The sequence below is a fragment of the Monodelphis domestica genome, chromosome 4 (genome assembly GCF_027887165.1).
Source record: "Monodelphis domestica isolate mMonDom1 chromosome 4, mMonDom1.pri, whole genome shotgun sequence".
Lineage (NCBI taxonomy): Eukaryota > Metazoa > Chordata > Mammalia > Didelphimorphia > Didelphidae > Monodelphis > Monodelphis domestica.
This window is the reverse complement of record NC_077230.1, coordinates 209,337,172-209,351,928: the sequence shown is the minus strand read 5'-3', so window position 1 is coordinate 209,351,928 and position 14,757 is coordinate 209,337,172. Positions and strand designations below refer to the sequence as shown.

The following is a 14,757-nucleotide window of genomic DNA, read 5'->3' as shown; positions in this document are numbered from 1 at the left end:
ACATTATTGTATGTCCTATTTTCCATCTCCATTCATGATCTTAAAAAGGAAAAAATAATGTAGGCCTACATAGGTCTGAGTCTATACTGCTATTACCTCAAATACAAGGCAGAGCATTATGATTTTTAATCCAGTTGAGGGAACTAGAGTTTTCCCCAGTGAGAAATCCATTACAGCGGGACCATCTCACAATAATGAAATCAACAATCCATCTTTTAAAAAATGCCACGAATAAATTGAGCATCGATTTAACCACACACATTCATATTGGAAGTTCTGCTTTGTTTGACTGCATTATATTAAGTCAAGCAGATACTCTGTCTTCAAAGGGCTGAAAATCAAGCAGATTTTCTTTAGCTGCTTAGTGTAAATCAATGAGAAGTTAAATACCTCATTAATCTTCAAAACTGCAGGATCATTTGTATAGTACTAAAATATACTATGGGAGAATGTCAGCAAGACTTATGATTGATTTAATCTGACCTTAGTGTGAAACATATCTATTGATCAAAAAATAGGTAGAGTATTCCAAGGGTATATACATCATCAAAACTTCAAGATCATTTGTATGGTACTAAAATGTACTATGGGCATACACCAGCAAAATTTATCATTGATTTAACCTGCCCTTAGTGTGAAACATGTCTATTGACTAAAAATTCCAAATGGAAGCACTCAAATTTTCATTTTCTGAATCACCTGTTAAATGAGTTAAAAAAAAATATGAACAGGTACCTGAAACCTGATTAATTGTAATTATGAATCTTCAATCCCTGAGAGAAAGCAAATGACTAAAATTCTTTATCCATTAGATAAGAATACTTTTGCACATGTTATCAACACAGCTAAATTTTCTCAGGAATCAGAAGAAATTAAATCTTTTAGCTCAGGCTTGCAGCCTCAGATAAAACATGCAGTGGCCTGCCAGGCTTAAAAAACTTCATAAATGCTAGGTTTTATTATTGTTATTCTTTACAACACATGAAAATGGAGAGTTTGCTACAGAGATCTTAACATGGAATCATTAGGCTTCCATATCCTAAAGTTTAAATGAATCAATGATATTAGATTCCATTTTTGCTGATTAAAATACTATAATTTCCCAGGACATGGATTCACAGATTTAAAAGAAAGAAAGGACATCTAAGATACTATCCAGGCCAACTCCAAAATGATCACAGGTAAATATCAGAACAATTTATCATATAATAAAGACCACATGTTTAAAGAGTGCTAGCTTACTGAATATCTTCTGTACCAGGCAGCAATAACAATTTGACTCTTCTTCATTAACAGGAAGTGTGTCCGGCACTTCCAACCTCGAAATATTTTCTGAATGAGAGTGGCCAGGTCCTCAAGGCGTCGTTTTCTTAGGTCTTCTAACTTGAATAGCTGTTAAGTAGCACATTAAAAAAAAAAATTACTCAAAGTTATCAAAGGTTCAAACCCAGAATATCACATTCTTAAGAAGCCAATATAATGAATGATACAATAGGGTCAGTCATGCGAACTTCAGTTTCACATCAAACTGGAAACCAGCATATGCACAATTTTTGCTAATAAATATAGAAAAAGTAAAACTTCATTAATGTGGAATTTATTTGTCCTCTGGCAATTTTTTGGTGTTGGGTTGAAATTTTCCTTTGTACAATTTATCAAACCCAAGGCATTGTACAGTGGAAAGAACACTGGATTTAGAGCCAGAAGGCATAAGTTGGAATTCCGGTCCGAGACCCTCAGAAAGTTATTTCCTCTGTCTTGGCCCCCAAGTGCCTCATCTTTAAAATTGAGGGAACTAGACTCAATCCTGAAATCTTAGGATCCTCTAAATATTTATTAAGGGTCGACTTTTTATAAATATTGGGGAAGATAATGAAATTTAATTAGAAATACTGTTTGAAAAATGATCAAAAGAACTGATAAATAGAAATAAGGCATGGATTAATATGTACATATCTTTGGACGTCTTCTCTAATAGGAGGGAGGGGAAAAAAGCGAGAGGGTTAACTAGGTATTTTAATGTAATAAATGAAAAAATAAATAAAATTTTTAAAAAAGAATCTCAGCTCTCTCACTTATGGTAAACTATGAAAAGGTACAAGACACTTGGTCTTTTTTAATGCCTCAGTTCAGAAATGGAGATAATACAAAACCGTTGTGAGGTAAGCATTTTATAGACATCAAAGCACTATACAAAAGTGCACAATTATTGCTATGTTAATTAGTATTATTCTGATCAAACTATTAAAGTAATCTTATGAAGGATCTGAAACAGGTAGTTCTTTGTTGGCCATGTCAGAGTTTCTGTGAAGTAGTTTATAATTCTAATTTTACATGAACAGATTGGCTTTTTTCTAGTGTTCCCTTCAAACCATGTAGACGAAGGTGCTCCCATGCACGATAAGTTGTCACACAGCTAAAATTTTCCTTTAAAAACACGGCTGGTTCTAAGTCACCATTTATAGGGTTCTTTTCACTTTCTTTTTCTGATACTCTTTGCACTCTAACTGGCTTATCAGCTACCACTGGGTTGGCTGGCCACTGGCTAGCCTCCTAAGGATTTAAATAGTGGGCCTTCCCATTTCTAAGCAGATGGAAAAGTGATGATTGACTGGAGTGATCACTTTACCAGAGTCAAGCAGCAGAAACTGGTAGGTAAGGGAGAAAGACTCAAAGCCCCATGAAGATGAAGCTGATGTCATCAGAAAAGGAAAAGAAAAATTGACGGTGTAATAGTGACCAATAATGTGACTGTTCTCATAAAACTGAACTAAATTTTACTGTACTCAATAAAATCAAAAGTATCAGGCATTTCCACGGGAAATATTTGATTACATATAATTTTTTAAATTAAAACCCTTTTTAAAATGCTTTGTCAGCATCAAGTTGTGTAAAAATTTTCTGCCCAGAACAGTAAAATATTCAAGCAGCCATAAAAAAAAAAAGGAAACATTGTTCCTCCCCATCTCCCAATTAGTGTATTGTGATAGATTAGAGTTAGATTTTTCTTCCTGAACCTGCCTACACAAATGACTAAAACCTCTGAGAAGATGATTTGAGTCACACATACCGTTCTTGGGTTCCTGATAAATATCTTGGATCTACCAAAGGAGTATTCTTCCAAAGGGAATTCTAATTCATTAAACAACACTTCCACACCAGCTCTAGGAAAATCAAAAAAGGATAAGGCATTTTTCTCTCTTACTTTTTAAGCTATAAAATGTTTCTTTCCAAACAAACTATATAGTGCCTTGTATTATTTGATACAGAAAACAAAACAAAACTTCAAACTTAGAATGTCATTGTTTTTTTACAAAACATCTTTCTTGAAAGAACTTCTAAAAATAATTTTATTACTTTTTTTATAACATTCACTGAATTTTTTTTTATGGGTACAAACAGGATTTCACCAGGGTAGGAGTTTCCTTTTTTAAATTTCTTTTTAAAATAGCCCTTACTTTCTGTCTTAGTAACATCTCTAAGACAGTGGAGACGACAAGAGCTAGGTATATGAGGCTAAGTGATTTGCCCAGGGCCACACAGCTAAGAAGTATCTGAATCTAGATCTGAAACCAGGTCCTCCCAACAGTCAGAAATCTATCGACTGAGCCGCCTAGCTACCCCCAAACTCCTCTTTATACCAATATAGATGTTATGCAATTTTGAGAGCTGCTGGGACACTAAGGTGCCCAAAGTACATAATCAAATATTGAACCAACAATGATTTCCAATCCTACTATAGGAAGCTCTACTTATACCAATTTTTTATATTTATATATATATTAATTTTGTTTATACCAATTCTCTATTTATAAGAATTCAGCTATACCAACAAAAACAAATGAAATAAATCTAAAACAGGATAAACAAACCAAAAATAAAAAGATTTCATTGTTCTTGTAATTATGAATATATATTATTTACTAAATGCTAAAGAAAAAACATCTTGGTGTATTAACTTTTATTATTATTTTGAATGCTTTAAAATGCGTTCTTTTACATTTACTTATTTAGTGCCATACCCATTGAACTACCAAAAAACTTTTTTACTGAATTAGAAAAAAACCATAACAAAGTTCATTTGGAAGAACAAAAGATCAAGGATATCCAGGGAAATCATGAAAAAAAAATGCAAAGGACAGAGGACTTGTAGTCCCAGATCTCAAACTATGCTATAAAGCAGTGGTCATCAAAACAATTTGGTACTGGCTAAGAGACAGAAAGGAGGATCAGTGGAATAGACATGGGGTAAGTGATCTCAGCAAGACAGTATATGATAAACCCAAAGATTCCAGATTTTGGGACCAAAACCCACTATTTGATAAAAACTGCTGGGAAAATTGGAAGACAATATGGGAGAGATTAGGTTTGGATGAACATCTCATACCCTACACCAAGATAAACTCAGAATGGGTGAATGACCTGAATATAAAGAAGGAAACTATAAAACCAAGCAAGAGCTAGGAAAAAAGCCCACAAAATGTAAAAATCAATAATTTTGATTACATCAAATTAAAAAGGTTTTGTACAAACAAAACGAATGCATCCAAAATTAGAAGGGAAGCAACAAATTGGGAAACAATCTTCACTACAAAAACCTTTGACAAAGGTCTAATTACTCAAATTTATAAAGAGCTAAACCAATTGTACAAAAAATCAAGCCATTCTCCAATTGAAAAATGGACAATGATATTAATAAGCAATTTTCAGTTAAAGAAATGAAAACTATTAATAAGCACATGAAAAAATGCCCTAAATCTCTTATAATCAGAGATGCAAATCAAAACAACTCTGAGGTACCAACTCACACCTAGCAGATTGACAATATGACAGCAAAGGAAAGTAATGAATGTTAGAGGGGATGTGGCAAAGTCAGGACATTAATTCATTGCTGGTGGAGTTGTGAATTGATCCTACCATTCTGGAGGGCAATTTGGAACTATGCCCAAAGGGTGATAAAAGACTGCCTGCCCTTTGATCCAGCCATAGCACTGCTGGGTCTGTACCCCAAAGAGATAATAAGGAAAAAGACACGTACAAGAATATTCATAGCTGTGCTCTTTGTGGTGGCAAAAAATTAGAAAATGAGGGGATGCCCTTCAATTGGGGAATGGCTGAACAAATTGTGGTATATGTTGGTGATGGAATACTATTGTGCTCAAACTGGAGGAATTCCATGGGGAATGGAATAATCTCCAGGAAGTGATACAGAGTGAGAGAAGCAGAACCAGGAGAACATTGTACATAGAGACTGATACACTGTGGTACAATCGAATGTAAGGGACTTCTCCATTAGTGGCAATGCAGTGATCCTGAACAACTGGGAGGAATCTATGAGAAAAAACACTATCCATATTCAGAGGAAACACTGTGGGAGTAAAAACACCGAAGAAAAACAACTGCTTGATCAAATGAGTCTATGGGGATATGGCTGGGGATGTAGACTCTAAATGAACATCCTAGTGTAAACAACAACATGGAAATGGGTTCTGATCAAGGACACAAGTAATACCCAATGAAATTGCATGTTGGCTGCAGGAAGAGTGGGTGGAGGGGAGGGAGGGAAACAATGTGATTATTGTAACCAAGGAATAATGTTCTAAATTGACTAAATAAACTAATTCAAATTGGGAAAGAAAAAAAAAATGTTCATTTAGACATTTCACTCTTATTTGTTTTATTTCACTCCTTCCATATTCTCCTCCTCTAAATTTCAAGGAGAAAGAACTATTAGAAATTTAATACCACCGATTACACCGAACCCTCTTAATCCTTTGGGTAAACTTGTCTATTTAGGTTCATCACTGAATTTTTTAATGGAAACCTGAACCTACAGTCAATTTCTTCTTCTATTTGACCAATAATAGCAATGCTCCGCATTTATATAAGTGTATTTACGTACCAATCAAATTGGGTTTACACAGAAGGGATTATGAAATGCAAGGAAAAGACTTTCAAACGTGTACAAAGATTTATTCTAAGCCTCCTTGGTTAACCCACTGAAGGTATTTTCAAAACAATTCCTGGGACAGGTGCAAGGAAATAAGGGTAGAGAAAAAATGCCAGGGAGTGGGAAACTCAGGAAACAGACCAATCTTGAGCATAGGAATTCCTAGGTATGACTAAGACAAGCTGCACAGGGCTCACAATATTTTACTTCCATAGTAGGAGCTGGGCAGGGCAGAGGTATATGCTTTAATTGTTTCCTTATTTTTTTTTCTGCATGTGAGTGCCTGTGTGTGTTTTAAACCAGACCCAAGATTCCATTGATAGAGGGAAACTCCTAATAAGGAAGTTCTCTCTCCCCAGAACTGGCTCTTTATAGTCTCAGATGACTGCCTTGGGGCACCGAGGGGTGACTCAACTTGCCCAGAATTTTACAAACAGTACGTATGGATCAGCAGTAGGACCTGAATCCAGGTTTTCCTGACTCCTCGGATAGCTATCCACTCAGCCTTTGTTTTCTAGGTAGGAAAATGAAACATAAAGAAATTAAATCCCATGGATTCAGAGAAGTAAAGAATTAGCACAAGAAGTGACCTCTAAGCTTATTTATTTCAATTTTTCACTTATCCAAAAGAGGAATTTTATACCATAATACCCCAAAAATCAACATCAGAGTTTGATATGGCACCAACGCCTCCTATCAGCTGGTGTGGTAAACTCTTTGTTAGACCTACACTATCTTTCTATGGTTTTCTATCTCTAATTATAAAGTGGTCAATTGGCAAAAAGGTGGCCATTCAACTTTTATGTGAAAGATGAGGTAAATGTTGCTTGTATGCTCCTGAGGGATAGTATTATTCTTGGCTTCCTCTGAGTGTCCTCGGCACCTAGAACAGTATATCTCCCTCCTTATTGCACAGATGCTGGAAAAGGACTTGCTGAACTGAGGTGGAGGCAAGATCATGTAACAGAAAGAACATTTTTAATTTAAGAATTTCTAAATTATATCAAAGCCCATCACTGCAAATAACTAACCATCTCTACTGCTGGATCACAGTGTCCTCACCTATAAAATAGAGGTGTTCAGAGGGGATTTGTAAGGTTCTAACGTTCTACTAGGAGGTATTGATCAATTCCTTCTTCATCGGATATAAGCCTGTTTTTAAATTCCACTAACGATATAAGCCAATGAAACGGAATCAAAGAATCCTCTTGGATGACCCAAGAAGGGAGGCAAAGTAGAGGTGAACCTGTTTTGGAGCCTGCTGCAATGGACAGAGCCTTGCATCTGGATTTCTGGAGAATGCCGAGTCCCTGATTTACCTCTAAAAAGCTGTTTCATCTAATCTCTCTGAGGCCAGTTGCTCTGAGGATCAGACTCTGACTTCTCAATGGTAAAATATGTACCAATGTCAATTATTACTATTAACCTAATCAAGATATCACTTTAACATTCAGGCTAACAGCATGAAGGAAAAGACAAGTTTTTCTCCTTCTTAAAGTTCATGATTAAATCTGTCAATTTTCTCACCTGGCAGGCCCCTTCCAATGGGGCCAGGTTTGCTTGCAAAGCATCTTGTATCTTTCTAGGCAAGGCTCATAAGCCTGCCTGAAGGCATAGCCTGCCCTTCTTACACGGACATTCTCCAAGAGACCGAGGTACCTGATCTGGTGACACACCAGGGCATCGTTGAAGATGTGGGCAGCTTTTTTGTCATTAGGCTTAATACACCTGAAAAATGAAGGGTATTTTGATATTAAATGGTATTTCTTAAAAGAAACTTTTTTTACAAGTCTATTTTTTCTATACAAGATAAAACCATGCAACTATGAATGATACTTTATTTGAAATTCATTTTAAAAGAACTCTATAATAAATCCATGGGAACAACTATTGTAAAACATTCTCTGTTGCTTATGGCCAAGTTGAGATTATCAAATACATTTCTCATATTCTCAACTGTTAGATATAGACATATACCATGGATAAATAAATCTCCATAGAATTATAATTCATTTCTTTCAGTTCAGTTGGTCAATTTCACCTTCTCCTTTTTACATCTAAAAATATCATGCCATCAATTTAAAATGCCAATAGTATATTCTAAATTTAAAAAATGCCAATAGTATTCAATACTCTTGCCATCTATGTATAGGTTTACAACAGAGTCCTTGACTATAATGCATTAGGGTACAAGGTACTTTGTCTATTTATACGGTCAGTACAGTAGTATTACTAATGTTAATTTCTACCAAAAGTAATTCAAGAAGTTGGGTGTTTGATGTGATGTCAGCTCCACCAGAAACATCCTTTTGGAACAAAGCCCATCAAACATACAGTCACCTATAGTAAGACCTCACCTTTACTGAATCCATAAGTAATGGCAGCTCTGAAATAAATTGTATTTATGTTGAAAGGAGAATTGGACAAATTAACTCCTTAAGAAAGTACCTTCTATTCCTATGATGGGAATTATTCAACATCACACAAACATTTATTTCTAACCTCTTCTTGGTTTGCAAATCTCAGAGGAAAAATCTAGATACGTTTCCTCTAAAAAAGCTCATCCATTACTAGATCCAGTTTTGTATTCATTTCAATGAACAAATATTAGTTAAATATCTAAATGTGCTGGGCAATGGGGATACGAGTACAAAGAATGAAACAATTCCTACTGGCATCAAGGATAAGAGTACTGATGATTACAAATGAGGAATTTCTATACCTCCAACAATGGTTTCCTCCAAAACTGTTCAAGACCAAGTTTAATAATAAAAATGCTGGACTATGTGTGGACAAATAAGATCTGAAAAATATTCTACCCTCTAGAGTAGAGGTGAAAAAGGCAATCCAAACAGATTAAAATATCATTGGGAAGTGTTTAACAAAATAAATAAAAATTCAACACAGATACTGCAAGTGGCACCACGGATCTGTTTCTATTTGAGTTTGACATTATTGCCCTAAAGAGGCTTCACAAGTGACTTTCCAGTTTTTGATAAGCCTGAAGTACCTAATGTAGTTTGGATTTTTGGTCTGTAAATTCTTCATCAGTGTGGCCACGGAAGCCTTGAACTGCGATCCTGCAGTGGGCGGCCTCTTCAGGTTGATTTTGGCAGGGTTTCCTTCAGGGAATAAAGCCTTTATCAGAGAATGGCTGGCCTTCCACATGGCTTGAGACAGGTCACGGTAGAGTAGATCATTGTTCTTGTCAACAAATCCTTCTACCTGATACATAACCTGTAAAGAAAATACATCAAAATGAATGGCAAGCAGGCTAAATCAAACAGTGTTAAACTCTTTAAAGAAACATTTCAAGAAAATCTGTTTTCAGATACCACCTTCTCCATGAACAACCCAATGCTTTAGTCACACTATAATACCAAATTAGCTCTAAACATTAAAAAAAAAACCTCTCAGTTTATCTTCCATCTGTGTAAATAGACAGATCTCAAAATATTTTTTTTATCCTCCAAGATTTGCAAGAGCTCCAAATGTTATTTTAACATTTTCCAATTTTAGCTCTATTCCTGCCTAAACACATCTTCTGAGGTTATATTTTACCTGCTAAATATGCCATAAGTTTCAATCTCACCAAGACAGGAGTGGGGAGGAAAATGTTCAAATATTATTTGTATTTTCAGTACTTTGTACCACAAAAAGAATATATTTTATGTGAGTAAATTTACTGGGGAAGAATATAGAAATGAAATAGTACCCCACTAATTTTAATTACACTCATTTGTAACGTTTATTACTTTAGACACAGTATATACATTTCCCACTGAGGAAAAAGTTCCAAATGATTTCCTTTGAAATTTTTAGGGCCTTTTCTGTAAATAATGGGAAACCAACTAAAATTAGTAACTTTCTTGAACCAAAGGCTTAAGAAGTTGGCTAAAACACTGCCCAAATTAATTTCTATCACCTTTCTTATATAATAAATAACATCAAAACCTCCATAAGGATAGGTGAGGAATTATGGATGCCTGCAACACACTTTCAACATCTGGATCTAGTAATGAGTTCTTATACTCTGAATGATTTCCTGATTTTATGCATGATTATTTATCTACTGTGACTTTCAATTTTTAAAAGAACATACTTCATTTATCAGCAATATGTTTTAATTACTAGGTATTTATAAGCTATCTATTAATAAAGCTTGAGATAAATGGCTTCATATGAAAATAATGAAGTCAGAATGCTTTTTAAAATTATAACATTTTTGTTAAAAACATAGCAAATTGCTGAGTACATAGTATTAAAGCAAAGTGGCTTGCCTTATGGCGTACTATACATTAAAGGAATTTACCCTATCTGGTTTCAGGTTCTGATTGCTATTGAACTTCGGTGATCTGAAAAATCTCACTAGTCAATCATTTTCTTACTGCTACATAGACTTTTACACTCGAAACCTTGAAATCAGTCAATAGTGCTGAGGCTGCCTAACCTGGCAGATGGCCGTGACATAGACATAAATGACAGTTGTCAGCAATTCAGGGATTTATACACTACCTTGCCCGCATAATGCTGAATTCTGAAACAACTGTGAGGCAAAGAGGTATCATTTAAGAACCGTGAACACTTGCTCATTCTGCTCTCAAAGTGCTGATGGGTGGCACAGACTTGGTTCAGCTTTTCTAAGAAGGTCTCATCAGTTACTGTGCCAGGCCTAAGGCACTCTTCATCCAGCATAGCCAGGATTCCATTTGTATTCTGTAGTTGTTAAAAAACAAAAAACACCAGAAAAGTTTCCTTCCTTCCTCAGCCAATTGTTCTAATAATTATTTGTAATGACCACATTAAAACACAATTAACTTAAAAACAAAACCATTCTTCTTAAAGTGCTTAAATCTAAAACCACTAAGGTCAACATTTTTTTTTTGACAAGATTAGAACATGGGTCAATAGGGCACTGGGACCTTAAACAGAATTCATTTCAGGGGAAAGAAACAGTTTTTTTTTTTTTTGGTTTGTTTATTTTTTAAACATCTTGCTGATTAACATAATTTCATTGGTTTGTTTGGGGGGGGAAGCTTTGTTTAAGGCTTTTATTTTTTAAAGTGAGAATGCAATTTAGAATCTAGAATATGGAAACCAACATAATTGTTTTAATTTCATATTATGAGATCTCAAATCACATAGCAGAGCTCAAAGAGAATTAATCTATAAAAGACACTTTTCAAGCTATCATTTGATTTTCACTTTGGGAAGCAAACGGAGAAATCTGTTTCAGATGTTTACAAAACTTCCCAAAGAGGTAATAGAGATTACAATGTTCATTTTCTTGTAAAGGGAAACACAAAAACATGTGTTCATTTGTCATTGTTCAGAGGGATACAAGCTCTAAGAGTTCATTCTGACTAATGCAATAAAAATATATATATATATTATCAATCAAGGAACGTTTATAAAGCAACTATTATATGTCAGGAACTTTAGATACAAAACCAGAAATGAAACAGGCTTTGTTCTTGAGAAGCTTACATTCTACTGGAAAAGACAATACATATATAGAAATAGAGGTGTGTGTATATATGTATGTTTACACACATTCATTCATACATATGTATTTGTGTACTTGATGTCCTAAAAGTCTTAGTGCATTTTAAGCATAAGCAGTTTACAGTATTATTCTCCTCATTAGAAAAAAAAAATTGGACCCTTCCTTTTTTGGATATGAAGACTACTTGTGTGTGTGTGTGTGTGTGTGTGTGTGTGTGTGTGTGTGAGAGAGAGAGAGAGAGAGAGAGAGCACGCTTTCAGAATCTGTCACTTTTTCCTTAATCTCAAGAGGCAAAACCAAAACACAGTACTCAGCTTTAAATTTAATACGAAAATGTTAATTGTACACTTTATAAAGGTGTCCACGTGTCACTTCATTCCCAAAGAGATGGTGATAGCCACCCCAACTCCCAAGAGTGCAGCCAAGCAGTAATTAAAAGAAACTCTACCTATTTCCAGCAATGCAAAACTTCCTACTCTCTTCCAACCTTCCCCACAGGAGTCAGGACATCCTTTCAGCAGCATGTACTCATTCCAGATGGAACCAAGGGGAAGTATGGACTCTCTTGAAGTACAATGTAATCATAATAGTAACAAGAATAAACAGGATTTCTGAACTGAATGCTGGAAGGAAATACTTCCTGTAGGTATCAAGGTTCTTTCTTAGATGAACATGCGTTTCTTCCATCATCGTGTACAATGGAAGTATTCTGGGCTGCCACTGCTTGGTTAAATAAGCACACTGCCACTGGGCTTTCCCTTCCAAAACTTAAAGGGAAGTAATTAAATGTATTGTTAAATTTGAGAAGGGAAACATGCTCATCAAGAATTTCACAAGTTATGGGTCCTAGAGCAAATTTTACTCCATCAAAAAATTAAATGAGTTAGTTACTGTTTACTGTAGACAATAATGAATGAGGACAAGTACCAACTGGCTTGAGAGCTCTTATTCACTGACTTTTTGGGAGTTCAAGTTGAAGAGATATATCAACATTCATATTCTAAAGGTAAATCAGAAGAAAGAGAAGAGAAGGCAACACAGAATAATGTCAATGAGGGCTGCTCATCACTTTCAATGCTCATTATACTTAAGGAATGAACAGGCACAGGAAAAACTGTCAAGCCAATAAAAACTATTGATTTTATTCTAGCATATGTAATATCACATTAGTATCTACTAGAGTCCAAATTTACATATAGAAGAAATAGAAAAATCTCCCACAATGCCTCCTAGAGAAACAAAGGAACACTTCACATTAGAGCTAGTAGGAAGGTTAGAGATTATGTGGTTCAATCCCACCATTTTGCAGTTTGGAGTGCAACTCATCTAGGAATCTTCTCTTCAAGTGGTTATCCAGGATTTATCTGAAAACCTCTAGGAGGGGAAAACCCCCTAACTTCCAAAAAATCCCATTCTATTTTAGGATAGCCTTTCCAAGCAAGGCAACAAAATGCTGAAAGAAAAAAGAATTCTTGAACTCCTACAGCCCAAGATGGACACAGAAAGCTTCTTAAAACACATCCTACAGTGGTTTGCATTCTAGTCTCCTAGGAAGTAGATTTCCTTTGCATATGAGCATGTTAATGCTTTTAACACGTCACATCACCACAGTGCCTTCAAGTTTTGAGGATTTTAGAACTGGTAGGAAGATTGTGGATCATATGGTTCAATGCCACAATTTTGCAGATAAAAAATCAGGTCCCAGAGAGAAGAAGGAAGGTGCCCAGAGAGGCTTCTTGGTCCAGTCTGTTCCACTATATATTGTTAACTTTTATTTATAATGGACAATTTGATGAGGTAAACAATGATGTACATATGTGGTATGAGTTTTGTGAAGCGAGATGGTGTAAAAATGATAGGACTGGCTTTTGAGTACCAACAAAGGGAAGATAAAACATTCACTGATTGTTGTTTTAGTGATTTAAAAAATATCTGAGCATCTGGCATATCCCAAGGCCCCAAACACATAGATGAGCCTATAATGACTCTATGCCACCATGATACAGACTTCTTGAGAAGGCCATTCTGATTCTGGATTGCCCTCAAGGTATATACCTTAAAGGAGTGAATGAATGTGTAAGGAGGGCTGAGAAAGTAGAAGTTACCTACTATGATTTCACTTTCCACACGCCCCTTGGAACTGGACCATTTCCTGAGCAGAGACAAGGCTCTCAATGGGGTACTGGAACTAACCCATCACTCCAAAGATGTGTTACAACTACCATGAAACCAAAGGAGACATAATAATAGAGCAAACAGATGGAACTCACTATGGTCTAACCCCAAATCTCAGAAGTCTTGAATTTGGCTCAGAATCTAAATAGGCAGGTAAGAGGAACTCAAAGACTTAAAGTGCTGGAATGGAGTGTTTGCCAAAGCAAATGATACCCATCAATTCACCTTGTTTTCAAGTTTCCTGGGGGTGTGAGTGTTTGTTATGGAGCCTCAAGAATGTTCTAGCATCTCTCTATATTTAGATACAGTCCTACCTGGTATTTAAGAAACATATATTCATTCTCTAATTCCTAGAATCAAGTTGTCAAAACAAAAATTGTAAAATCCAATGCAGGGTTACCTTTCCATTTATAATTAAAAATCATTATTGTACCAAAGGCATTTCAGATAGCTGTATATCAGGTACTCACGTTTTCTATGAGGTCACAAATTACAGCATTATTGAAATAGTCAATATGAGTCCATTCTATATCCTTAAAAAAAAAAGAGGAAAGAAATCCTATGTAAAATGTTATCAACAATGCAGATCTTATTTGTCTCAGTGTATTTAAAATCCCCTCATTATGTTACCTTTAAAGATCAGCTCTATAAACATGATTTTGGGTCCCCAAATGTTTATCTGAGTGAAGTGGTCTACCACTGACACCGACTAACCAAAATGAATGCCCTTGAACTGCTTCCAGGCTTGCTTTCCATTCCATTCTCCAATCTATGTCAATTTCCCATGCACTTCATTGGCAAGGAGCCAAATATTTACACTGAGAATCCTTGGGTCAATAATGCTTTGTGTATACTTACAATGTTTACAAGGAAATAAGTCAGAATTAGAGCCCAAGAATCTGACATCCTAGATTTTTTTTGTTCTGGATTTTCAAACATGAGAAAAAATAAATGGAGATACAATCCTATGAATATTTACTTTAAAAAATCAAGGTTGGTCAGATATTTTGGAGAACTAAGCAGTGTGATAATTAACCACATCAAGTGTGAAATGACCCAAGGCTAGTCCACAGTGCACATTAGAGCTGTTTTTTGTTTTGTTTTGTTTTAAAAGGTATGAAAAACT

At 35.3% G+C, this 14,757-nt stretch overlaps 1 protein-coding gene across 6 annotated transcripts in view; it reads right to left on the bottom strand.

Moving 5' to 3' along the window:
- Positions 1–14,757, bottom strand: part of MYO1B (myosin IB) — a 216,202-nt gene that overhangs the window by 26,458 nt on the left and 174,987 nt on the right. For all 6 annotated transcript variants that reach the window (XM_001369531.4, XM_056794136.1, XM_001369564.4 and 3 more), the window contains exons 15-20: positions 14,102–14,164; positions 10,466–10,666; positions 8,961–9,187; positions 7,478–7,678; positions 3,071–3,164; positions 1,243–1,392 (exon numbers count right to left, since the gene is read on the bottom strand). In XM_001369531.4, the coding sequence (XP_001369568.1) occupies positions 1,243–1,392; positions 3,071–3,164; positions 7,478–7,678; positions 8,961–9,187; positions 10,466–10,666; positions 14,102–14,164 (936 nt within the window). The remainder of the gene's footprint in view (positions 1–1,242; positions 1,393–3,070; positions 3,165–7,477; positions 7,679–8,960; positions 9,188–10,465; positions 10,667–14,101; positions 14,165–14,757) is intronic.